At 39.2% G+C, this 27997-nt stretch overlaps 1 protein-coding gene across 1 annotated transcript in view; it reads right to left on the bottom strand.

Annotated features, from left to right (window-relative positions):
• Nucleotides 1-27997, bottom strand: part of CFTR (CF transmembrane conductance regulator) — a 208169-nt gene that overhangs the window by 88180 nt on the left and 91992 nt on the right. Inside the window, exon 11 of the mRNA XM_062207464.1 lies at nucleotides 25557-25748. Coding sequence (XP_062063448.1) covers nucleotides 25557-25748 — 192 coding nt within the window. The remainder of the gene's footprint in view (nucleotides 1-25556; nucleotides 25749-27997) is intronic.

Below are 27997 nucleotides of genomic sequence, written 5' to 3' on the forward strand. Positions count from 1 at the left end.
ATGTGCAAGGGAAGAGCCCAGAAAAAGTACTGTAATTGGACTCAGAGGCCCTGGGTTCAAGTCCCATGTTGGTTTGGCCTTGCCAGATGTACTGTTGTTGAAATTAAATATGTAGGGGACTTTAAAACAAAAAGTTAGGATTCTATTTTAGATGATTTTGTACTATCTTTTCCTTTTAATATTTTATTAATTTACTTGAAAGAGAGTTACAGAGAAGGGAGGAGAAAGAGACAGAGAGAGAAAGAGGGGGGAGAGAGAGAGAGAGAGAGAGAGAGAGAGAGAGAGAATCTTGCACCCGCTAGTTCACTTCCCAAATGGCCAAAATAGCCAGGTCTTGGTCAGGTTGAAGCTAGAAGCCAGGAGCTTTATCCAGGTCTCCCACATGAGTGGCAGGGGCCCAAACACTTAGGCCATCCATCATCTACTGCTTTAACAGGCCATTAGCAGAGGGCTGGATCGGAAGCGCAGCAGCTGGGACATAAACCGGTGCCTGTATGGATGCCAGTGTCACAGGTAACAGCTTCAACTGCTATACCATAATGCCAGCCCCAAGTCAGGATCTTAAGGGTAAGGTAAAGGTAGAGATGCTGTTCCTTCTCAGAGAGGATTTGATTTCTTTCTGCACCTTCCAAACAACACCACCACTCTGGAGATGGCCAGTTCATTTCATTCTACAATGTTCTATTGTTCTATAATACTTTTATATATCCAATTACCTTATTTTATACATACATAAACATATGTTTATATATTACAAATATATATACACATATTTTATATATATATATAAGCTGAAGGAGAGGAGGCAGGTCCTCTACCTTCTTTTTTCTAAGAATTTTATCGTTCTTTTAGAACTGTGAATAGTTGTTGACTTGAAATTTCTACTAACATATATTTTGGCAGTAAAAACAAACAGAAATATTTTTAAATTCTTGCATCTTCTGCTGAAGACAAATATACTACTGAATGAAAAATACCTAGTTAGATACATAAATATTTTAGTGATCAACACAACAGTAACCTTCTTTATGAGCCAATGTCAGAATAACATAATAAGTAAGTAGATTGACTGATACAAGCTACCTTCAAGACAATTCTGTGCTTGGGTTCATTTTATTAAGTTTTTTGCAGTCAGGAACAGACTGGACAGGAAATGTAAGATTTTGGATTTCACCCTCCATCCTTTCTTTAATTAAAAATTTTATCCAAGGAATAATTCAAATTTTTATTTGTCAATGCAATAAGAACATAATCTTCATTTCTTTGAATCAGGTAACAGGAATGGTTTATTAAATGCATAATTTTCCATTGAATTCATGTCATATACAATATTCTCATACTTACTAAGATCTATTTCTGGGTTCTCTGGTTCCTCTGACCTATTTGTTATTACCATACTAAAATACTAAAATTTATGTTCTCTGTGCTTTGATTTTTTTAGTGATTTAGTATTTGACAAAATCTAATTTTTTTATATTCGTTTTTTCAAAAGGCATAGATACAGACCACAAGAGGGAGAGAGAGATCTTCCATCTGCTGGTTCACTCCCAAAATGGCCACAATAGTGGGGGCCGGGCCAGGCCGAAGCCAGGCCGAAGCCAGGAGCTTCTTCCAGGTCTTCCACATAGATGTAGGGGCCCAAGCACTTAAGCAATCTTTCTCTGCTTTCTCAGGAGCATTAGCAGGGAGCTGGATTGGAAGTGGAGCAGCTGGGACTTGAACCGTTGGCTCTATGGGATGCCAGAGCTATAGGAGGTGGCTTAATCCTCCACATGCCAGCCCCAACAAAGTCTAATTCTTATTCACAAATATTTAGGCTTTTTGGTCATTTAGTCTCCCACATAAAAACAATATACACAATAATAATATAAACAATAAGAAAGCTAACACATATTGAGTGCTTACTTGTTATACACTGTTTTAAGAACTTTATATGTATCAACTGTTCTATTCCATTTATTTAAATATAAGGAACTGAAGATTGGAAAATATAAACAATCAAATACAGTCAATTGATTTTTGGAGCCAGGATTTCAATCAAGATACCTGCCTATGAAGCATGCATTCTTCAGTACTTTTTAAATATTTTCTCTCCATATGAAATTTATTTCATTTAACTAAATTTCATTTAACTAAATTCTTTTTTTATTTTTTATTTCATAAATGTGAATTTACAAAGTGCAACTTTTGTATTGTTGTGGCTTCCCCCCCCAACCTCCCTCCCTCCCGTGGCCCTCCCCTCTCCCTCTCCCATCCCACCCTTTATCGAGTGTCATTTTCAATTACCTTCATATACTGAAGATCAACTTCATTTAACTAAATTCTAAAAATAACCTTACTGAAATATACACAATTCTAGATAGTGTTCACGTTTTTAAAATGCTAATTTTTAAAAAAATTATTATCCATTAATTCAAATTTAATTTTAGATGCTTTAAGAAGAGTTTATTTTTCTTCATAAATGTCCTATAAATTTCCTATTAGATTTATCCCTAAATATTTTATAGTCTTATTATTTTGAATTGAATACTTATTTTACATTTTAATTTCTACATGGTTAGGACTTAGTACAGAGAAAAGTGAATGATTTCTGTATATTTATCTGTACTCCAGTCATCATATAACTAACATGCTGAGTCAGAGAATTTAAATAGTAATTAATTATAGCTTCTTAAGAAGAAGTTAAGGAACTGGCATTGTGGTCTAGCTGATTATGCCACCACTTGAGACACCAGTCTCCATTATCAGAGTGCTGATTCAAGTCCTGGCTGCTCCCCTTCCAATCCAGCTCCTTACTAATGTGCTTAGGGAAGGCAGTAGATGATGGCCCAATTCCATGGGCCCTTGCCACCTTGCCACCAGGATGGAGATCCAAGTTCCTGTTTTTGGTCTAGTCCAGATCTGGCTATTGAAGTCATTTAGGGAGTGAACCAGTGAATGAAAGAGCTCTCTTTCTGTCTCTCTCACACACACATACATATTCTCTCTCTCTTCCCCTCTCTCTGTTGCACTTTCAAATAAATAAATCTTTTTTTAAAAAAAAAAAAGCTAATCAATTGTAAATTAAATTGGAGAAGGAAGATTGACATTAGAAGGTTTATAGATATATTCTAAAATTTTTATATTTAGATATCTTCATTAGTAGAGTTGAAAAAATGGTTGTCATATTAAAATTACCTTAAGGAGAGATCTTCAGAATAACTTGAAAAAGCTCTATATTGGTAGGAAACTTATTAGGTTTCAAGTCCTGGACAAGGCTTTACATTTAGCAATACTTTTCTTAATAATATTAATGATTGGGGCCAGCACTGTGGCATAGCAGGTAAAGCCACTGCCTGCAGTGCCGGCACCCCATGTGGGTGCCAGTTCGAGTCCCAGCTGCTCCACTTCTGATCCAGCTCTCTATTATGTCCTGGGAAAGCAGTGAAAGATGGCCCAAGTCCTTGGGTCCCTGCACCGTGTGGAAAACCCGGAAGAAGCTCCTGGTTCCTGGCTTTGGATCAGCGTATCTCCGATCATTGTGGCCATTTGGGGAGTGAACCAGCGGATGAAGACATTTTTCTCTCTGCCTCTCCTTCTTTTTCTGTGTAACTCTTACATTCAAATGAATAAATAAATAGTTTTTAAAGAAAAAACTAATAATAATATTAATGATCTATAAAATGTGATCTTAATGTGATCTTCATTTGCAAATATAGTACATCTTTTTTTTTTTTTTTTTTTTTTTGACAGGCAGAGTGGATAGTGAGAGAGAGAGACAGAGAGAAAGGTCTTCCTTTTTGCCATTGGTTCACCCTCCAATGGCCACTGCGGCCGGCGCATCGTGCTGATCCGAAGCCAGGAGCCAGGTGCTTCTCCTGGTCTCCCATGCGGGTGCAGGGCCCAAGCACTTGGGCCATCCTCCACTGCCTTCCCGGGCCACAGCAGAGAGCTGGCCTGGAAGAGGGATAACCGTGGTAGAATCTGGTGCCCCAACCGGGACTAGAACCCGGTGTGCTGGCGCCGCAAGGTGGAGGATTAGCCTGTTAAGCCACGGCGCTGGCCCTTCAAATATAGTACATCTAACCGGAAGTTATCATAGTTATCATGCAGGCTATCCAAAATATTAATTGCAATGATTTGGGTACGTATTCATTTGACTGTACATAGATATATGCATATATATACACTCATGTATGTATGTATGTATACATGCATTGTATACTGTATATATGAGTACACATATGTACATATACATGTAGTCACAGAGCTTGCTCCATACCAGCTACTATTATGGTGCTTAGACTCAATTATTGTACATACATTAAAAGGAAATGATTATTTTCTTTCTGTGCTAGGTTACTAGTTCTTATAAAAAAAAAAAACATGTGAGAGATATGGAGTTCCTACGAATTTAGTTTTCCCCCTTTCCAAAGATTTATCCTCTTCAATCCTGTGATATAATATAACACAGTAACAATTGACTTATCAAGAATACGTGTTACATCCCATGACCCTAAAACCTAGGAAAGACAATTTCTTTTCAGTTAGTAAGCATAACTTGGTTGAAGAATAACTTTAAATACAGTAGACTCTGATCCACTTAACTCTGAACAATTCAATTGTTCACTCATTTAAACTGATCATGTCACATCCTTTCTCAAAACCACAAAAGAATTAGATCCATGTGACCTCTAGAATGAAATCCAAACTTAAAAAACTGACATACAGGACTTTTCCCTGGTTAATTCTGCAGTCTGAACTTTCAGCACTCCCTCATACTGACCTTATGCTTTAACCACAAATTCTAAAGTTCTCCAAACTTATCAGGCCTTTCATCATGATATTCTTTTGCATCTTCGGTTCCTTTCATCTAGAATGCCTGTCCTCTACTTCTCCATCTGACAAACTCCTTCAAAATCAATAAAGATGTCACTTCCTCTGAAAAGTCTCCCATGACTCCCCTGACAGTCACACCTTCTATTCCTGTATGTCATCCTTTTTTTTTTTTTTCTGTATATTTACACACCACTAACCTCAAAGACTCTGAACTCCTCACAGGTAAGGGGGAAATGATAATTTGTTCTCTGTCAGGGCAGGCTGAATTATTGTGGCACATGTGTTGCAAGCAGTGAGTGAAGCATTTTAGGTAGCACGGAGACAGTGAAAATAGAGCCTTGGGTTTCAAGAGCTTACAGCCTAGTGGAGAGGACGGTTCAACTGGGGCATGAGTTTTTGAGCTGAGCTTTTCTTCCTCTGCCCAGCCTTGTGGATCTGGGTCCTCACTTGTCTTTACGGCCAACTTGAGACCCTGTGATTCCTCCCAGAGGACAGAGGGCGTTCTCCAACTCTAAGTAATAAATATTGCTAAGTAATAAAGTATTGTCATTTTAAAAGTATATTCTTATGTGACAATAAGCAAAGACATGAATGGAATCCAATACATAACACATAAACTCATGCATTGATTGGAAATTAGATTAATGGTGCTAAAATGATAACCTGTAGGAAAAAGAGGGACTACTAAAAAAATTGTCTTGAGAGACATGGCTTCCCATATGGAAAATAATAAAATTAAATTCCTAACTCACACCAAATACAAGCATTAATTCTAATTATTTGTAGTCTTAAAAATGAAACATGGAACTTTGAAAATTATTGAGAATATGGAAGAATATATGTGTGATTTATGTTATAAAGAATGTCTTAAAGAGAAAATACAAAAGTACAAACTATATTGGAAAATATTTATAAAAGTGACCACATGAAAACTAAAACTCTCTATAACAAAAGATACCACATCCACATTAGAGGATGATAATGTGACATATAGAATGTAACGTTCAGGTCCTCCAAACTGTAGATGCCAAAACTGTATTATGTGCAAATAGTTTTTTAAGGGAAATATTTGTGTAAGAAAACAGAGAGGGAAGCAGGGAAGGTTATGAAACCTCAATGCAAATCTGACTGCTGAGTGAAAGAAGAAGGAAAAAAATGATGGATGGAAGGATGTTAGACCACTGTTCATCCAAGGGAGGTCTAGCAAAACCATCTGGGAGTACGTGAACCAAACACCAGTATGTAAAAAAAGCCCAAGGTCTCCCAAATTCAGAGTTGCTTTAGTGTTCCTGCCACAGGCATTCATTCACAAGAAAGGAATAGTGTCCAGGCAAAATCTTAGGGAGGATTATCATCAACTGGGGACCTTGCTTGAATATGATTCCTATAGCAACTGCCAGTAAGACACATCTCCCTCTACCACAAAAACTTACCCCAAAATTATACATATATATGCATAAACATACAAATGTGTATATGTACACATGAAACCAGAATGGTAACAAATATAAAAATATGTACAAACATAATTCATAAATAAAAACAGAACTGCTTTTTAGAAAACAAGAGGTTCTGATTTATAAATCAGAATGGCAAAAATCTCAGTATCTGCAAATAAAGAGAGCTTTCAAAGAAGGAAATGGAAATTCTTGTAAGATGGCTGATAGGGCTATAAATTGATATAACCACTTCAAAGTGCAATTTGGCAGTACCTAGTGAATTTTTTTAATATTTATTTAATTTATTTTAAAGTCACAGTTAGAGAGAAAGAAAGGGAGAGATAGAGAGGTCTTCCATCCACTGTTTGTTCCCCACCCAAATGGCTGCTACAGCCAGGGCTGGCCAAGCCGAAGTCAGGAGCTTCATCGGGGTCTCTCGTGTGGGTACCCAAGGACTTGGGTCATCTTCTGCTGCTTCCCAGGCACATTAGCAGAGAGTTTGATTGGAGATGGAGCAGCAGGGGTTCAAAGGGCGCCCATATGGGACACAGCATTGCAAGCAGTGGCTGAACCTGCTAAGCCACAATGCTGGTCCCCCTAGTGAAACTTAAATGTACATATATTTGCATATCCTGTGATCCTGCAATTCAGCTGCTAAGTACATATGTAAAAAAAAAAAAAAAAAAAAAAAAAAAAAAAAAAAAAAAAAAAAAAAAAAAACTCTTGCGTACATGCAAAGGAGAAATTTTCAAAAATATCCATTGCAGTGTAAAGTAATCTAAATGTTCATCAGGAACAGAATAAGAAAGTAAAATGTTAACACATTATAGGTACCACATCCAGTTAAAATGAAATATGGGTGGGTGTTTGGTGCAGTGGTTAAGATTCTTCTGGGGACATCCCATACCATAATGGAGTATCTGTATTCAAGCACTGGCACTGTTTCCAATTCCAGCTTCCTGCTAACATATATGCTGGGAGGCAGCAGATTATGGCTCAAGTATTTGGGTACCTGATATTTTTGTAGGAGACAAGGATTGAGTTCTGGGCTCCCACCTTTGGCCTGGCTCAGCTGGGCATTTGGGGAATGAACCAACAGATAGAAAAATCCCTTTCTTTCTTTCTCTCTCTTCCTCTCTCTCTCTCAAATAGGTGAAAATAATAAAAGCAAAAAATCTGACTTTTAAAAATAATAACTAGGCCGGCGCCATGGCTTAACAGGCTAATCCTCCGCCTTGCGGCGCCGGCACACCAGGTTCTAGTCCCTGTTGGGGTACCGGATTCTGTCCCTGTTGCCCCTCTTCCAGGCCAGCTCTCTGCTATGGCCCGGGAAGGCAGTGGAGGATGGCCCAAGTGCTTGGGCCCTGTACCCCATGGGAGACCAGGATAAGCACCTGGCTCCTGCCTTCGGTTCAGCACGATGCGCCAGCCGTGGCGGCCATTGGAGGGTGAACCAACGGCAAAAAGGAAGACCTTTCTCTCTGTCTCTCTCTCACTATCCACTCTGCCTGTCAAAAAAAAAAAAATAATAACTAAAAAATGAAATAGATTTTTACATATCAGCATGTAGCTAGATCCCACAAAAGTGACAAGAAACAAGCAAGTTGAAGAATTACGTGCACAAATTATACCATTTATATAGACTTTAAAATCATCCAAAAAAACTACTAAATATTCTTCATAGGTAACTATATGTATATTTGGGTATAAATTCATTTAAATAGATTGGGAAAATACATGTCACATTTATAACAGTGATTGCCTAAAGCTTGGAGATTCGTGGAAGAATGATGGTAAAAAGGATGGAGGGAAAAGCTCCACCTACACATTGTCTATGCCCCTAACAATCAAATTAAGGAAACAGGGATGTTGTTATATGAATATTTCCCATCTGAAAAGATGCTGGTAACATAGATCACCTTTTAAATGTGTGAAAATAAAATGGTCCTGCATCTGAAAATATTTGATGTCCTAAGTGAGCCACAGTGTTTCACTTCTTTTTCTGGACTGACACCATTCATGGAGAAAAATGTGTACCTCTGGATAACTGGAATTTAGTGAGTATCTCAGAAATAATCATATAAAGCTGTTGAGACTGAAATGAAACAAAACAGTGTGGACAGATTGAGGAGGACTCTGATTTAGCCCGCTATTTTAAACCAAATACATTGGTAACACCAGGATCTGTATGAACACAGCTATTCTGATTGCGTGGTTTATGGTTCATGCGGAGATTTACTGGCATTTGGCTTTCTCTATTTGATTTAACATAAAGCACTGTTTTGTATGCACTGTTATTTATCTTAGGGGTGTTGGTTTTCAGCCCTCAGATACTCGCCTCTGTGAAAGTCACAATCTGAACAGAAAGTTATACCACCTGGTGCTACCCTGAGTTGTTAATAAAGCAGTGTAAGAGAAGGGGCTGCTCAGAGAAGCCTTGAACAAGAAGACAAATGCTATTTCTCTGTACTCACATTGCAGGTTCCCTGGTGCTACCTTGCAGTTATCCACAAAAACTATTGGGGGAAATGAGGGAAATCACTGGAATTAAAATGCTGGGTATAATTTGGCATCATAAAAAATTAATCATAATATTTAAAAGTTTATATTTGATTTTAAAAATCTTGAATTGTATATCATATAGCAAATATATTATGGTTAATATTTTTGTGGAAAGACTCTGAAAAAAACTTTCTTTCAAACCATCCTCCAGTGCCATTTAAATTTAAATAATTTTCCCAGCACAGTTTACCTACAGATAAAATTGAATATCTGGATCATTAGTTCTTAAAGCATGGTCCTTCTGACCAGAATGGTCTGGACAACTTACTTTAAAACTGCTCCACCTCAGGGCCGGTGCCGTGGCACAGTAGGTTAAGTCTCTGCCTGGGGTGCCAGCATCTCATATGGGTGGCCGTTTGTGTCCTCTTCTGATCCAGCTCTCTGCTATGGCCTGGGAAAGCAGTAGAAGAAGGCCCAAGTGCTTGGGCCCCTGCACCCACTTGGGAGACCCGGAAAAAGATCCTGGCTCCTGGCTTCATTTCTGCCCAGCTCCAGCCGTTGCTGCTATTTGGGGAGTGAACCAACGGATACAAGACCTTTCTATGTCTCTCCTCCTTCTCTATAACTCTGCCTCTCAAATAAATAAATAAAATCTAAAAAAAAAAAAAAAAAAAATGTGTTGCACCTCGGGGCCACCATTATGGCATAGTAAGTAAAGCTTCTATGACACCAGCATCCCATATGGGCGCTGGTCTGTGTCCAGGCTGCTCCACTTCAGATCCAGCTCCCTGCTAATGTGCCTGGGAAAGCAGCAGAGGATGGCCCAAATGCTGGAGCCTCGGTCACTCACATGGGAAACCCGAAAGAAGCTCATGGCTCTTGGCTTCAGCCAGGTCCAGCTCTGGCCAGCCCTGGGGAGTGAACCAGAGAATGGAAGAGCTCTCTGACTCTCCTTCTCACTGCATAACTTTTTCAAATAAATAAATAAATCTTTAAAAAAAGAAAACATTGCACCCCTTAAGAGAACTTGGGCAGGGCCCAGGAATCTGCATTTTAACCTAAGACTACAATGTTTACGAAGGCCTGAGCTGCTCACTCAGACATGTGTTCATTCGCTGGCTTCCTTTACAACATGCTGGTCAGAAAGGCAAATGCCAACTTCAAAGGAGTCTGTGTATTGAGATTGTAAAACACTTGAAAATAGATAAAGAGTACTAGAGAGGGTCAAAGTAATATTATAGTAAGTGCACAATAAAGATTAACTTAGTTTATTATTAAGGAGTGTATAAAATATCCAGTGTGATATACTGCCTTTCCATGCAAGTGTGTACCATTTCACTTTCTTTAAAAAAAAAAAAAGGAACCAAACTCCGTCACCCTAACATTATTCAACTGGATCACATGAACCAGAAGTTGTTAAGGAGAAATTGCTAATACAAAGCTCATTAACTCTGACCTGAACATACAATGGGGCAAGGATATAGGGTGTTATTATATTGAGAGAGAGAATTTTAAAGAAAGGGTGGAGTGTTACACTTAAGGATCCTGTGTAATTTTGCAATATTTGCAGAGTACATTTGAGCTTCCTGTGACTATAAACCTTGGTTTATGGGTGGCTTATCACTTTTTAAAACAACCTTGACAATAGAGATGCTTGTGCGGAGAGGAGAGTGAGAAGCTGAGGTTAAAGGATCATGGACTTTGGAGATAATGTCATTCAATAAAGCAGGTATTTAGCAGTGAATCATTGGCCCACTACCGCCATTGTTATTAATATTTAGTAATTGCTAAGTACTGATATGATGATTTAAGTACAGGAAATTGGGCAACAGGATGAGGGGAAAGAAGTGTGAAGGGAGCAGAGGGAACAGATTGGGAGAAAAGAGGAAGGGAAATGAGAGAAGGTGACAGAGCCAAGAGAGTGCTGGAAAGAGAGAGAAAGAATTAATTAAACACTTTTTGCAGGTGGCTATTATAAATGAGAGTATGTTCCCAGGAGTGCTACATAGCTCTATATGATATATAGCAACACAACTAAATTTCCACAGTAGAAAACAAGACACCCCTGAACTCATAATTGAAAACTGGGGCTCTCTGTTAAATGTATATATATATATATATATATATATATGTATGTATATATATATATATAACATATGATCTTGTGAGTACATACATAATTCTGCTCATGTCTCTGTGTCTCTTTAGTTTTTATTTTTTTTTTCATGTGTTGGAGGGAGTCTGTGCTTGTATTTGAAACTGAATTTTAAAAACTAAAGCAGTTTTTGGGGTCAGCGCTTTGGCATACAGGGTAAAACTGCTGCCTGCAGTGCCGGCATCCCATATGGGCAGTATTTTGAGTCCCGGAGTCTCCACTTCCTATCCAGCTCACTGCTATGGCCTGGGAAAGCAGTAAAACTTGACCCAAGTCCTTAGGCCCCTGCACCCATGTGGGAGACCCGGAAGAAGCTCCTGGCTCCTAGCTCCTGGCTTTGGATTGGCGCAGCTTCAGCCATTGTGTACAACTGGAGAGTGAACCAGCAGATGGAAGACCTCTCTCTGTCTCTCTACTTCTCCTTCTCTCTCTGTGTTACTCTGACTTTCAAATAAATAAATAAATAAATATTTTTTAAAAAACCTCAAGCATTTTTTAAAAATGTAAGGTATTTGAGGTAAGTGTACCCAAGAAAATGAAATTCGAAAAGACACCTGATGGGGCCAGTGTTTTGGCATATTAGGTTCTGCCTACAGAACCAGCATCCCAAATGGGCACCAGTTGGAGACCTGGCTCCCTAGATGATGTAGATTCAGCTGGCCTACGAAGTGGCATATAAGAACTGCTAATTCCTTAACTATCTCTTCTGGGTCTGTCCACCCAAATGCAGGGACAAATTCAAACCCTGAAAAAGAATTCATGGTTCTTCATTGGTATATTGCTGTGTTTTCTTGAACGTGGTCCTGCTTTGGACTTCCTAACATGTTTTCCAGGTCCTTACTAAGTCTCCAGCTTTGCAGTTTAGTTCCTTAGGAGATGGGCCTCATACTTAACCATTCATCACGGCTGAAGTGCCTCTCATCACCTTATTCTTTGAAGAGCTGACCAACTTCCCCTAAGCAGCCTTCTCTGCTGGACTGGCTATCTACCTAATCAGGGCTCCATATTTTAAATTTAAGGTTCTGATGCCTGAAGAACAGCTTCTGCCCCAAGGGGAAAAGAAAAATAGAATATAATTCAAGAGACTATCTGGAAAGATGTGCTAGAATGGGTGGTTTTTCCAAGATATACATGTTAGTATTTTGGTAGCTGAGTATCTTTTATAGTAAAATAAATATTCTGAAAATCTTTTTAAAGTATGTCATGGGATCCTCAACACAATTAGCCCACTAATGTTTGATATCAAAATCTCCTTTACAAACGGCAAATTTATAGTCTCAAAGGTTTAATAATACTCACACTGTGAAATTTACTAGCACAAAATTCTAATTAAAAGCCTGCAATGTTGGTGCCGGCATTGTGACACAGTGGGTAAAGCTGCCACCTGTGACACTGGCATTCCATATGGGTGCTGGTTCAAGACGCAGCTGCTCCACTTCAGTCCAACTCCCTGCTAATGTGCCTGGGAAAGCAGCAGAAGATGGCCCAAGTCCCTGGACCCCTGAACCCACGTGGGAGACCAGGAAGAAGCTATGGGATTCTGGATTCAACCCGGCATAACCCCACCATTGCAGCCACTTGAGGAGTGAACCAGCAGATGGAAGATTCTCTCTCTCTCTCTCTCTTTCTCTCTCTCTCTCTCTCTCTCCTCTGTAGCTCTGACTTTCAAACAAATAAAAAATAAAAAATCTTTTTAGAAAACACACCTAAAACTCTGCAATGTGCAAAGGATAAGTCATTACTAAGATAGAATTTCTTTTCAAATATGCCACGCTTCTAGGGCATAACCAAAAGATAAGTAGCCAGATGATCTGGATTCTATTGCTGGTTCCACCAGTTATAAGACATAAAATCCTGAACAAGTTTGTTAACTTTTCATGCCTTTTCCTTAAAAAAAAAAAAAAAAAAGATTTACTTGAAAGACAGAGTTACAGAGAAAGGTAGAGCCAGAGAGAGAAAGGTCTTCCATCTGCTGGTTCACTCCCCAAATGGCAACAATGGCCAGAGATGAGCTGATCCAAAACCAGAAGCCAGCAGCCTCTTCCAGGTCTCCTGTACAGGTGCAGGGGCCCAAGGACTTGGGCCAGCTTCTACTGCTTTCCCAGGCCATAGCAGAGAGCTGGATCAGAAGTCGAACAGCTGGGACTCAAATAGGTACCCATATGGGATGCCGGCCCTGCAGGCAGGGGTTTTAACCCACTGTACCATAGGGCTGGCTCCTCATGCCTTTTTCTTAAAAAGTGAACAGCAATATTTCACAAATTCCTAGGCACAGCATCTTCATTATCTCCTTCCAGTTTCCATATTGACGTAAGTCAAATCTTATAAAATATTGCTTTGGTTATGGTGCTTCCTTAAGAAAGAAAAGCAGCTGTGGAGGAGACAATTATTAGGACACTAAGCACTGGGTTCCCAGGACTCATCTGCAGTCAGGGCCCTGTACAGAAGTGGATTTCACCAGTCAGAGGAAATATGAAAATGAAGGAGAGGCCCTTCCATCTTTCTGTCCCTTTTTTGGTCTTGGTTTTTGCTTTGTCTAGGCTGTAAGGGAACACACACACCACCACCTTCATTGGGGCGATAACTCTATAACAACAAAATGATGAGCAAACTGCACTGGAAACATAAACAGACAGACATGCTAGCACAGATGAAGTGGAACACAGAGGTCTGGAAAAGCACTCCCCCTCCCCCCCCCCGGCAGCCTATACATAACCCTCCTTCCAGTGTGCCTATTGTATTTACCACTGTTGGGGGCTTCTTGCTTATTTATAATCTGTCTTCTCTAAAGTAATTTGTACATTACATAAGAATAAGGACTGTCATGTTTATCACTGTTTCTAAAATGATGCTTGCCACATGGAATTAGCTCACTAATCATTTCTGACTGAATGACTCAATTTCCCACTACACTTCTGTCACAGAGGCATCTGCAGCATTTTATCTTTATTCTTCTTACTTCAACAGAAGAGCAGCATCTATACCTGGCTGAGTCTAACCCAGCAACACGTTCTAGGGTTTCTGCCTCCTTCTGCTGTAAGCCATCCCGTTTCTCTTTGCACCAAATCTTCAACTGTTTGCCTCCTCAGGCTCATCCTTGTTTCAGTGTCCTGTTCTTTACTGACAAATCATATTGAGTACTTTCTGATCATTTGAAAGGCTTTGATTTTTTTTTTTTACTTATTCATCTGTGAGGCACAGAGACAGGTTCAGAGATACGGCTCCCATCCACTGGTTCATTGGTTTACTCCTCATATGCCCACAATAGCCAGCCTGGGCTGCAGCCAAAGTTGGGAGCCAGGAACTCAATTTAGGTCCAATATGGATGGTAGGGACTCAATTACTTGGATACAGTTTCAGTTAGGATGAATAAGGTCAGGATATCTTCTGCACAGCATGTTGACTATGGCTGTGCTGTTTTATTAAAAACTGTTAAGAAACTGGATCTTAATATTCTTACCACACACATACACAACTATGTAATTGATAGACCTTAATTAATTTGATTGTGGTAAAATTTTACAACATTTACATATATTTAAGCATCATGTTATACATGGTAAACATACAATTTTATTTGTTGATTATACCTCAAAAAGCTGAAAAATTTTTTAAAATAATTAATTACATTTTTAAAACTCACTTGCTGGGGCCAGTGCCATGGCGTAGCAGATAAAACCACGCCTGCAGTGCCAGCATTTCATATGGGCACTGGTTCAAGTCCTGGCTCTTGTTCACTTCCAATCCAGCTCTCTGCTATGGCCTGGGAAAGCAGCAGAAGATGGCCCAAGTCCTTGGGCCCCTGCACCCACGTGGGAGACTTGGAAGAAGCTCCTGGCTGCTGGCTTCAGGTTACCTATGGCCATTGTGGGCATCTGGTGAGTGAACCAGTGGATGGAAGACCTCTCTCTCTCTCTCACTCTCTCTCTCTCTCTCTCTCTCTCTTTCTCTCTCTTTTGCTCCCCCACCCCACTTCTCTGTAACTATGCCTTTCAAATAATAAATAAATAAATCCTTAAGAAAAAACTTGCCACCATCTTTCACTCATCCCTTTTTCTCTCCCCTCATATCAAAATAATGACTCCAGCCATTCATTTGACCTTCTAATTATTTCAGGAACCAAGCAGTTTCCTTTTCCCTGCTGTCCTCACCAGCAGATCATCACCATCTCTCACCCAAGTCACTGAAACAGCCTCTAAAGGGTCCCCCTCCCCCTGCCATGCCCCTTCTCCAATAATCCATGCTCTATGCTGTAGCCAGAGACACCTTCAAAAATGGAAATATGCTCCTACCACCACTAACTCCTAGCCCTTCAGTGAGTCCTACGGCCCTCCACTTAACTGTCTTCATGTATCCTATAAAGTTAATATAACTTCCCTCTCCCAGTATCACCTCTCACCAAACTCCTTCGTTTCCAGACTCCAGCCTTACCACACCACTAACTCCTCAAAAGTGCCAGGTGCTCTCTTGAGTCCAGGCTCGTTTCATTCTGCACACCAGCTACAGAGAATTATCTATAGCTCCTTGAATGTACAAAATCCTCTCTTGGCTCTAGGCTTTGTACATTCTCTTCTCTTTCCAGAGTGTTCAGCAGGGTTGTTCTCCACCCAGATGACTTGTACTCATCCATTATCTCTCAGCTGAGATATCACTTCTACCAAAGAAGCTTTTCCGGACCTTCTACAACCAGATAAAGTGCTGTTTATCTGTGCCTACATAAGGACCTTACGTTAAGCAATATCATAGAACTTGTCAAACTGTGATGGCTTTTACTTGTTCATTTTCTCCACTAAAATGAAAGTCCTTTGAGGACAAGGACTTTGTCCAGAGTTAAGACAATCCCTAGTTTAATGTTTGCATTCATAAGTATTTGCTAAATGAATGAATGAATGAATGAGTGTGTATGCTTGTGTATTTCTCTCCCCCAAAGTATCTGTTAAGTCAAAAACTCCATACAAACATCTGTGTTATACTTGCAGGCAGCATCCAGAATGCCTAACACAGTGTTGTGTTCACAGAAGTAATTCAACAAATACTTTCTGAAATCATTATTTAATCAAATCCAACTCAAGGGTAAATAGCTTTGTAAATGAAAAGTAGGCATTATAGACTTGGTTCTATAAAAGTAGCAGTGGTAACACAATCTGCCACTTTAAGGATTGCTTTGAGTATTCAATCTTTAGGAACATCAAGGTTCCCTTCCTGGGAATATCTTCACGAACATTTCTCTCTGGCCATAGAGTCAGGAAGCTAATAAGACACCCAGAACCAGAACCAGGGTGGATTAGATTGTAAGACAGCTACAGATTTCTTTGAGGCCCCTTCTATATTTAAGGTTTTTAAAAACAAGTGTAAGATCTTTTCCCATGTCCTTAAACTAGACATCGCTTTACTATGGAGAACTCTGTAAGTACAGAATCAAGAATCCCAATTCTTCAAGAGAGTTGAAATATCAGTCACATATATAATGACACATTATGGTTTTTACCTATGGAAAACTTAATGATTTTTTGTCTCTTATCCACTCAGGCCTAGCTTAACTATCTTAATTTCATTATTTTAAAAGATTTATTTACTTAGTTATTTGAAAGGCAGAGTGACAGAGGGAGGGAGAGACAGAGAGAAAGGCCAAAAATGGCCTCAATGAATCAGACTAGGCTAAGCCAAAGCCAGGAGCCAGGAATTCCATCGGTCTCCCATGTGGGTGACACGGTTCTAAGTACTTGGGCCACCTTCCACTGTTTTCCCAGCAGGGAGCTCTATCAGAAGTAGAGCAGCAAATACTTGAACCCACACAACAATATGGCATGCTGGCATAACACACAGCAGCTTAACCCGTTGGGCCATAGCACCAGTCCTAATTTCATTACTTATTCATGGGATAGCTTGGTCTCAGACAGCTATAATTACCTTTGTGTGCTACTGTTCTGTTGACTTGCCCAAATCTGACTAGGAGGGGCAGGCTTAAAACTGTTTTGGTTTTGGAGACATATGATCTTTCATTTGTTAACTTAATAATTATTTCTACAGTTGTGATCTTAATCCTTAAATCTTAGCTCACACTTTTGGAATTCAGTATATTTGCACTTTAACTGCAAACTCTATGCAAAGCTGTCACTATGTAAGCGGAAAATGAGGATTCAATCAAAGCACGCCAATTCATGCCAATATCATATCAGCACAATGCTGATATGAATGCTGATATGAATGTTAGCTACAATTGGTTTTTAAGTTCCGGGACTCAAATTAAGCGAAACAGCAGTTTAACTTACCAAGTCCTATGGCTTTCCTGTTTGGTTCTGATTCAATAGTTTTAGAAAATGGATGTTCTTTTTTTTTTTTTTTTTTTTTTTTTTAACAGGCAGAGTTGATAGTGAGAGAGAGAGAGAGGCAGAGAGAAAGGTCTTCCTTTTTGCCATTGGTTCACCCTCCAATGGTCGCTGCAGCCAGCGCATCGTGCTGATCCGAAGCCAGGAGCCAGGTGCTTCTCCTGGTTTCCCATGCGGGTGCAGGGCCCAAGCACTTGGGCCATCCTCCACTGCCTTCCCGGGCCATAGCAGAGAGCTGGCCTGAAAGAGGGGCAACCAGGATAGAATCCGGCGCCCCAACCGGGACTAGAACCCGGTGTGCTGGCGCCGCAAGGCGGAGGATTAGCCTGTTAAGGCACTTTGTGTTTCTATGTGGGTGCAAACTGTTGAAATCTTTATACTAAATTGATCTTCTGTATATAAAGAGAATTGAAAATGAATCTTGATGCAAATGGAAGGGGAGAGGGAGTGGGAGAGGGGAGGGTTGCGGGTGGGAGGGAAGTTATGGGAGGGGGAAGCCATTGTAATCCATAAGCTGTACACTGGAAATTTATATTCATTAAATAAAAGTTAAAAAATAAATAAATAAATAAATAAGAAAATGGATGTTCTTGCTTCATATCACAATAAATAGCTGTAGGTGCTTTCAAACTTAATTACTTATCAGTGGAAAATCACAGGTAGTTCAAGGTACAGTTAATGTGCTTTTTCTGGTTTAGGGTACATAGTTGAATGTGTTTCAAATATCCATTTTAGACGTTCATTATGTGTTGGGTACTACTGAGTGCAAGTGCTAATATCTATGCCACCTTCTTTATTTTCAGTTCTCCCAACTGAATATTTGTGAATTCTCCGACAGTGGTGGGTTGACCATTCAAAAGTCAAGCCTCAAGTCTGTCCTAAAAGTTAGTTTTGGCCAGCCCTAGAGATCCAGAGGTCAAATTCACATTTAATTAGTCATGTGGTATCTACATGATGGAATTTCTAGAACCAATGTTAACTCATTTCTTTGCTCTCTTCCCTCCCATTTTTCATACTTCTTGCCAACTACCCTCCTAAGAATTTTTGCCAATTTCCTTTCCAATTTTATTTTGTTCTAGTGGCTTAAATATGAAAGCTACCAAGTGGTGGTAGAATAAAAAACACATGAAAATTTTACCCTCTTCATTTTACATGGTAAATATTTTCTTTACAATGCATATGTAATGGCTGTCATGACAGATTCTTTCTTAATGTGGATCAGTCTGTGGTTTCACAAGTATTGCAACAACTTTGTGGAAACCAGTTACAAATCCTAAGCTCCTGACCTCCTTCCCATACTCTCCACCCCTACCTCCCACCATGCACTACTATAAAAGCCAATGACTTATCCAAAACCAAGTACTTTCATGAGAGCGAGTCACTGAATAAAGACAGGCCAAGTATTCATTACCCAAACACTCTTCTGCCTAGAATTCTATTCCTGTTAGCCATGGAGCTATGTGGTAGACTATGGTATTGATCAACTGCAGTAGAAGTGGAATTCTGGACAAATAAAAGACAGGAGGACAGGGAAGTCTGTCTCTCCTTTAATAACAGAATACAATTATAATTTCATGCAGGATAAGTAAATGAACTAGGACCCAACGATATTGATTCCTCTTTTTAAGCTAGCACAGTCTCCAGGGGCAGTTACAATGGCTACATATGTTTAGGAGGACTGTAAGGCTAGTTTGGTTACCTGAGAAGAAAAATGAGAGGACAAGTTAACGGTTACAGAGAGGCATATGGTATTTTTAAAATTAACTATAAATTTGGCTAGGAATCCATTCTGTTTAATCTGGATTCAAAGCAGGATATATAAGTATAAAGCACTGAGCTGCTCCTAAAAGAGGACACTTAAAGGTGAGGAATCTGCACATGACTTGCCTACCCACAGCTTGCATTGCAAACTACTCTATCAACAGAAAACTATCTCCATGCCCTTCCCTGTGATAAAGTCTTCAGGCTATCCCATGAAGAGATTCAGTTCCAACAGCAAATTGAAAACAGAAAACTATGTGAAATATGCTGTGCATGCTTTCTCCTATCCAAATTTACACCTGCCTGCCTGCTCCTATGATACTGAGCATTATAACATGCACGAAGTGTTTTGCAGATCTCAGAGCTGAGCAAAAACAGAAGTGAGGAAGAGAAAATTCTGTTCTCACCTCCAATTCCAAGTTTGGATGTAACCCATTAAGAAACAGATCAACTTTGGCAGTCAGAATGAAAACATACTGATTCGCAAATGTTTGTGTTTGGTGATGAGGCCACACGGCGAATATTGAGGCCTCTGTGCTGGCACCATTGGCTTAACCCTTGGGGATTCTGTAGGTAACACAGGTTCCCAGGAGCAAAACTCCTCCACACTTGAAAAATAAAACCTTCATTTGTCCACAGGTATTCTACTGTATTAAGGTTCTCAGTGTCCATTTTCAAAGGTAAGAACACTTACTTAACAAGAACAAGATTAGGAACTTTCAAGCCACTGAACGTCGGGCAAGCTTCTGCCTTTGTCAAGATGGACTAGCACTTTCAGTTACTTGTACTTTTTACTTCTAGCCAACATGTGGTGCCATACAATTGTCTGCTCAAACTCTGAACTCTGAGGCTCACAGAAGAACATTTTCTGAGCAAAATTCTTGCAACGGGCATGCCTACTTCAAAACATTTCCAAGACAATCATCCAAGAAGAATTTACCATTCTCTCAATGTGCTAGGTGGAGTATACTAACATAATGTTTTTGGAGTTGCTGTTCTCAAGGAATTCACCATGTGGTTGCATAGATAAGAACAACAGATATGAAACATTCAGCATAGAGAAGAGAATTGCATACACTAATTTTCTCATTGGACTCACTATATTCTTCCAGTTTAAAGTACAGAAATTTAGGAAATACCTGGGTGCTTTTGCCTGTTGTAAGAATACTAGGAAAGCTTAAAGTTGTAGTTACAAAAGTCAGCAGGACAGGAAACAGTAGAGATGCAAAGATTCTTTGAAATAAAAAGCTGGATATTTTATTTGATACTGTTAAAACTTTCAAATAAAGGAAAAGTGTCAATTGTACACAAACAAATGAAAATGAATTATCAGGGCTTTGCTGTAGCATAGTAGGCTAAGCCTCCCCCTGTGATGCTAGCATCCCGTATAGGTACCAGGATGTGTCCAGCTGCTCATCTTCCAATCCAGCTCTCTGCTTTAGCTTGGTAAAGCAACAGAAAATGGTTCAAGTGGTTGGGCTCCTGCACCTGTGTGGGAGACCTGGAAGAAGCTCTAGTTCCTGGCTCCTGGCTTCGGATCAACCCAGATCTGGCTACTGCAACCATTTGGCAAGCAAACCAGTGGATGGAAGACCTTTGTCTCTGTCCCACTATCTGTCTGTAAATCTACCTCTTAAATAAATAAATAAATAGGGAGCCAGCACCATGGGTCACTTGGTTAATCCTCCACCTGTGGCGCCGGCATCCCATATGGGCACCGGGTTCTAGTCCTGGTTGCTCCTCTTCCAGTCTAGCTCTGCTGTGGCCCGGGAGGACAGTGGAGAATGGCCCAAGTGCTTGGGCCCCTGCACCCACACGGGAGACCAGGAGGAGGCACCTGGCTCCTGGCTTTGGATCGTTGCAGCACCAGCCATGGTGGCCATTTAGGGAGTGAACCAACAGAGGGAAGACTTTCTTTCTGTCTCTCTCTCTCACTGTCTATGACTCTACCTGTCAAATAAATAAATAGATAAATAAATAAATCTAACCAAAAAAAAAGAAAATGAATCATCAATATTAATGACTATTAAATCTCACTAGAGGCACCTTTCATTGTTATTTTGTTAGCAAAACCTGTGATCCTCTGCACTGATGAGATGTCTCACTTCCATTCAGTTCATCCCCACATCTTTCTCTCCTAAACCCATAGCACTTCTACCTATCCATGTTTCCAATTCCTGTTGGGAAACAATTTATTTGTTCTCAAATTTCCTGATGAAAAAGACTCACTTTCCCAAATTCCCATTTCTCCTGTTGCCTATTTCCATGGATATAAATAATACATAAATATGACATTCCTTATATTTCCATTCCTCTAATTTTTCTCTTTTCTATTCCATCTTAAATATTATCTAGATTAGTAAAATAATTTATTTTGACTGCCAAAGTTGATCCATCTAGTCAGAATAGTGACTAACATTAATTATAATAAAAGCTACTTATTAAAAACTTTCCTGTGCCAGAAGAATCTACAAAACTCAACAAAGTAGATAATATTATCCCCAAATTACAAAGCATAAAACTGAGTACATAGAAAAGTATAATAATGTTCTTTAGAAACTTGTTTTTTCCTTTTTCTTTCTTTCTTTTTTTTTTTTTTTTTTTTTTTTTTTTTGCTATTCCACATGTCCACCTTAATTCTGCTTCTCATTATCACAGGCAAGTGTTATACCTTAAATTTGAAGCTCCCCCCAAGACCAAATTTCTGAGCCTAGTATAGAAGGAGATGGCTCACCAGCTTCTGTCCTCTCTAATCATTATCCCCAAGTTATACTCTAGTTCCTATCAAAATGCTTGTGTTGGGCTGGTGCTGTGGTGCAGTGGGTTAAGCCACCATCTACAGTGCCGGCATCCTGTATGGGCACCAGTTCAAGTCCCTGGCTGCTCTGCTTCTGATCCAGCTCCCTGCTAATGCACATGAGAAAGCAGCAGAGGATAGCCCAAGTGCTGGGACCCCTGAACCCATGTGTGAGACCTGGAAGAAGCTCCTGGCCCCTGGCTTAGGATTGACCCAGCTCTGGACACTGCAGCCATTTGGGGAGTGAACCAGCTGAAGGATCTCACTGATTTTCCTCTCTCTGTGTAACTCTTTCAGAGAAATAAATAAAAATCAATCTTCAGTATATAAAGATAATTGGAAATGAAAAAAAAATATGTAGGATCTCTGTCTTTAATGTGCTGTACACTGTTATTTAATGCTATAACTAGTACTCCAACAGTATTTTTTCACTTTATGTTGCTATGTGGGGGCAAACTGTTGAATTCTTTACTTAATATATACTAAACTGATCTTCTGTATATAAAGAGAATTGAAAATGAATCTTGATGTGAATGGAAGGGGAGAGGGAGCGGGAAAGGGGAGGGTTGCGGGTGGGAGGGAAGTTATGGGGGGGAAGCCATTGTAATCCATAAGCTGTACTTTGGAAATTTATATTCATTAAATAAAAGTTAAAAAAAAAAAAAACAGCAAAAAACCTTGTGGTGGCCTATGTCAACCAAATGGTTTCATGTCTTGTGGATCTGTTCAAAGTTTCCTCTGTCTAGAATTTTTCTACCTTTTATTCACTCATGGTGATTGTTTTTACAGACAGTCCCTCTGAACTTGCCAAGCAGGCTGATAGCCTTCAGCTGAGTCCAGAGAGTCCAGTTAACCCAACCTTTGTTGCACCACAATGAACTGGTCACAAAGATCATCTGCCACTATATAAGTGACTATAATTTTCCAAACAACTACTTTTGTCATGATCAACATGCATATTGATGGCTTTTCACAATCCTTTAGCTTTATGGTTCCCTTACGGTTTACCTTAACTACACAAACCCCCATCTTATCATTCACTACCAAGGATAAATCTAAAAAGTATTTCTCCTATGTCAGGCTCTTAAACAGCATTCTCTACCTCAAAGGGAACAGGAAACAAGCAAATAGTACAGATTTTATGCTAGGCACCTTATATGTATGTCTCAACCTTCTCAACAACCCATTTACTCATCATGCTCCCAGTTTACATCAAATGAACCTTCTCCTCACTTCACTGGCACCTCTAATGTTTGTTCTTAAATGGAAAATTCCTCCAAGGCCATAGGTTTCATTCTTGTCAGCCTTGGAATTCCATTGTGAATCATTCCATCAGAGGTCCTTAGCCTTGTTTCTTCACGTAGAGATTAGTCCTTACAGCAGGCAGACCCAGAAGGAGTTCCCATTTCCTCTTTCAAACTTCACCTATAAACACACCTTTCATTGTCTACTTAAGCATCAATTAAACTCTGTATTGATATGTTTATCCCACTTTTTCATGAATCCTAGAACTTTATGGGTTATAGTCTATCCATATTTTTTTATTTCCAGCACCTATTGGTGTATTATATAAAATACATAAGTGGCCGGCGCCGTGGCTCAACAGGCTAGTCCTCCGCCTTGCGGTGCCAGCACAGCAGGTTCTAGTCCCAGTCAGGGAGCCGGATTCTGTCCCAGTTGCCCCTCTTCCAGGCCAGCTCTCTGCTATGGCCCGGGAGGGCAGTGGAGGATGGCCCAAGTGCTTGGGCCCTGCACCCTATGGGAGACCAGGAGAAGCACCTGGCTCCTGCCTTCGGATCAGCGCAGCGCGCCGGCCGCAGCGCACTGGCCACGGCGGCCATTGGAGGGTGAACCAACGGCAAAGGAAGACCTTTCTCTCTGTCTCTCTCTCACTGTCCACTCTGCCTGTCAAAAATAAAATAAATAAATAAATAAAATAAAATACATAAGTAAGATTCTTTACCTTCTTGTACTTAAAAAAGTTAGGCCCAAAATACTTATTGTATTTTACCATGTAAGCAAAATGTCCTGAATATCCAAACTTATAAAGATGGAAAGGAGATTAATGGTTACTTAGGACTATGAAGGAGGCGGGTTAGGGACAAGCGAATGGGCATTGATAGCCAATGGGTATGAGGTTCTTACAAAGGGGCCAAAAATCAAGTGATGGCTGTACAAACCTTTGAAAATGCTAAAACTACTGAATTATATTCTTCAAAAGTATTTTTAAGGTTAGCCACACAGTCAGAAAAAAAAGAATATATTCTTCCTCTTCTCTTCCTTCTTTCACTATTTTCTAAGAGTTCTATTTAGATATAAATCACATACTACACATACTACACAATCTTTCACAAGGCTCCCTACTATGAACCATTCAGAAGATGGACTAAGTCTTATTTAACTTGGTATTCCAGGACTTAGCTAAGTATTCAGAAATTAGTAATTGTTCATTCCATGAATGAAGAACCCACAGCTTTGAATTAACTACTAGTAGTATACCTAAGCTTTATTTTGGGTTAAATATATATTTTATTAGTTTCTATGGAGGATCAAACCACCATTTATAAAATCATTTCTATAGAAAACTTAGATTCAAAGCAAGAACCAAAATAGTCTACCAGAAATCTTCTAATACCTTTCTGCTCATAAGAAAATGAACTCCATGATTCATCTTGCAAGGCACTATGACTGCAAGTCCCAAACTTGGAAACACATCAATTTTTTTTTTTTTGTAATAAATGCAGGGTTCCAACCTCAAGACTGTGAAATACTATTTCTGGATGCTGAAATTTTGAAAAATGAAGAATCCAATACTTTTATACAACAAATTTTCATTATGCTCTCAAAGTATACAGAAACAAACTGGAGCTTTAAAAAAATTTTAATGAGTCAGTATACACTTGGGGTTCCATTTAGATAACCTTGCGGCTCTCTTGTAAGAACTGTATTTTCCATCTAATTCACATTTTCCTTTATTTATATTGTATTTAAGCTTAATTTTTCCCATTATAATTTTTCATAAATGGCAATGTAAAAAATTCATCAGCACCAAATACTATCTATCAAAGATACTAAGTTTTAATCAGAATCACTACTCAGGTAAAACTTTTGGCAAAACTCATAATAATATACTCTGGACCCTAACATTTACATCAGTAATTATTGAACCTACTATCATATCCTTTTATGGTCTCCACTTGGAAAATTTTATACTATTTTCAGATAATTAGCCTATTGGTCAATATTACATTTGCTAGGAAATGATTCAACAGTATCATCTTCATTTTGCCTGCTTCCGAGAATGGTAATCACAAGGTTATACTGCTGTATGTTCAACGTTGAGGGAAAGATACTGTCACAGTTTTCTCTCTCTGATCCTACACTGGCAGCTCAATACTGGCTCCATTAGCTTATGGTGTTATTAAAATTCTCTTACATAATTCTGAAGTATCTTTTTAAAAACTGCACACTGTATAAATGTCCATTGAGGACAGCTGTCCCACTAATGAGTGAACAAAATTCCCACCATTTCATAGTTTTTAATATACCAACCTAGCCCATCATTTAAAAAAATAAATTGCATCTATTTTATGTATTTGCAAACTTCTAAAAGCAGTAGTCACGTGTTTTATTAATGGATCTACCTGTAGCAGCTTACCCACAGAGAAACCTTCAATGTATAAATACTAAAATTAATAACAGGTAGTTTGGAAGTTTTATAAGCATAATCAGAAATTTTTCATGTCATTGATTACCTCTTCTAGTTGGCAAGCTTTGATGACACTCTTATATCTATACTCATCGTAGGAAACACCGAAGATGATGTTCTCTTTAATGGTGCCAGGCATGATCCAGGAAAACTGAGAGCAGAATGATATTCTTCCGCTGTGCTTAATTTTACCCTCTGAAGGCTCCAGCTCTCCCATAATCATCATCAGAAGCGAAGTCTGGAAACAAAGAACACCGACATGAAGTCATTCGATCAAATCACTGCCAGGATTCACTTGGCTCCAATTACCATCCTCAACAGAGGTTCCTACTCTGATTTTTTAAGAATCTGTTAACTCATTTGATTCAAAACATTTAAGTACTTCCTGTTCCAGGTATTCTGCTATGCACCAAAGAAACAAAGGCGGGGGTGGGGGAAATGAAAGACAATTACAATCCAGTGTGACAAGTGCCAGGTAGAGGTTCACAGAGAAGGGGCATCTAATTCAGAGTGTTGGGATAGGGTTGGAGGAGGCCCAGGTCAGATAAGTGCCAGCTAACATTTGTGTTGGGTGCTGAATCCCAGTGCTTGAATTATATTAATTTATTTAATCCTCACAATAATCCTACAAGGTACCTTCAGTATTCAGAAGACTGGATTAGATAAAGATTACATTAGAAGAGGTCTAATCTAAGGAAGATTAGACAAAAGGGTCTATTCAGGTAATATCGTCCTCACAAGACTCCTGAAGTGTAAAATCATTCAAGGTAGGATAGACCAAAAGGAAGTTTCACTGAGCAAAAACCTCATGTAACTGTGAAGTAAAAGTAATAGAATTAGCATTGCAGATCAGAATGTAAATGTTGTGTGACCAGACAGTAACAAGTATAAAAACTAAGTAAACCAAACAATGAAACGGGGTGTGGGTGTGGAATGTACAAGAAACTTGCAGATTGCTTTATCAGGAAAAGCTGGAAGTCAAAGGATATCATTTAAAGCTAACAAACCAAGTAACAGAAGCATAAGTGTATTTAACAATACAAAATTAAACATTAAGAAAGATAATAGTATTGACTAAAATTGACCAGAGGAAAAGGCAGTAGTAGAGGAAAAGCATTGATTTTTATCTGTGAACAATGATTTTATTGGGAGCCAGGGCTATGCCACAGCAGGTTAAACCTCTGTCTGCACTGCTGGCTCCTACACTTCCCATCCAACTCCCTGCTAATGTGCCTGGGAAAGCCCTGGAAAACCACCCGGAACTTCGGCCCCTGCCACCCTCCGTGGGAGACCCAGAAGGAGTTCCAGGCTCTGGGCTTTGGCCTACTAATGACCCAGCCCTTATGGCCATTTGGAGAGTGAACCAAATGATGGCAGATCTCTCTACCTCTCAGTCTCTCCCTCTCTGACTGTGTTATTCAAATAAAGAAATAAGCTCTTAAGAGTGATTTTATCATATTAGTGAACTAACATGCACACACAGGTATGTACATAGTCACAAATGCAAGAACCATCAGACAGCACAGCATATTTATAAAAAATAGAGAAAACAATATGATAGAACTCGACAAAAGATATTTACAAAGTCAGCTAATAAATCTCAGTAAAAGGAGGTGATGGTTGTGGAGCTATGTACATGCGCTTAATACCATGAAACTACATGATTAAAGATGGTTGAAATGGTAATTTAAAAAAAACTTACAAATTCCAAAACATATTAGGCAATATATCCAAAAATATTTGTGGAGGATATACTTATAATAAAAGTATATAAATTAGGATTTTTTTGGTTGGCTAAACACATACATTAAAAGCAAAACCAAAATTTAAAAAAAAAAACAAAAAACCTTCAACTCTATGTTAAATAAAAGAGGCACAATGAAAACAAAATAAAATAGAATCTGGTAAGTTAAATAAAGTTAAATCTGGAAAGCACAATCAAACAAAAAGAAAAATTGTAATTTACATATTAGACAAGGAAGAATTTAGGACTAATGTCATCCAATGAAAAAAAGGCACTCTGGGGCCGGCTTTGTGGTTAAGCAGGTTAAGTCACTGCCTGAAACACAAGCATCCCATATGGGCACTGATTTGTGTCCCAGTTGCTGCACTTCCAATCCAGTTCCCTGCTAACGTGCCTGAGAAAGCAGCAGAAGATGGCCCAAGTGTCTCTGCCCATGCCACCCATGTGGAGACCTGTGGAAGCTCCTGGCTCCCAGTTTCAGGCTGGCCCAGCTCCAGCTGTTGCAGCCATTTAGGGAACAAGCCAGAGGATGGAAGATTCTATTTCTAACTCTGACTTTCAAATAAACAAGTAAAATTTTTACAAATAAATAAATCAATTAAATAAAAAGCAATATTTATGAGGCAAAAATTACAGAACCTCTAAGGAGTAATAAGGAAAAACAGGTAGTGGAAGACTTTAATTCAACTCTTTGTTAAGAAGATCCAAATATCACTGAGTAATAATGTCAATTTAATATCTAT

This window comes from Lepus europaeus, chromosome 1, assembly GCF_033115175.1.
Source record: "Lepus europaeus isolate LE1 chromosome 1, mLepTim1.pri, whole genome shotgun sequence".
Taxonomy (NCBI): Eukaryota; Metazoa; Chordata; class Mammalia; order Lagomorpha; family Leporidae; genus Lepus; species Lepus europaeus.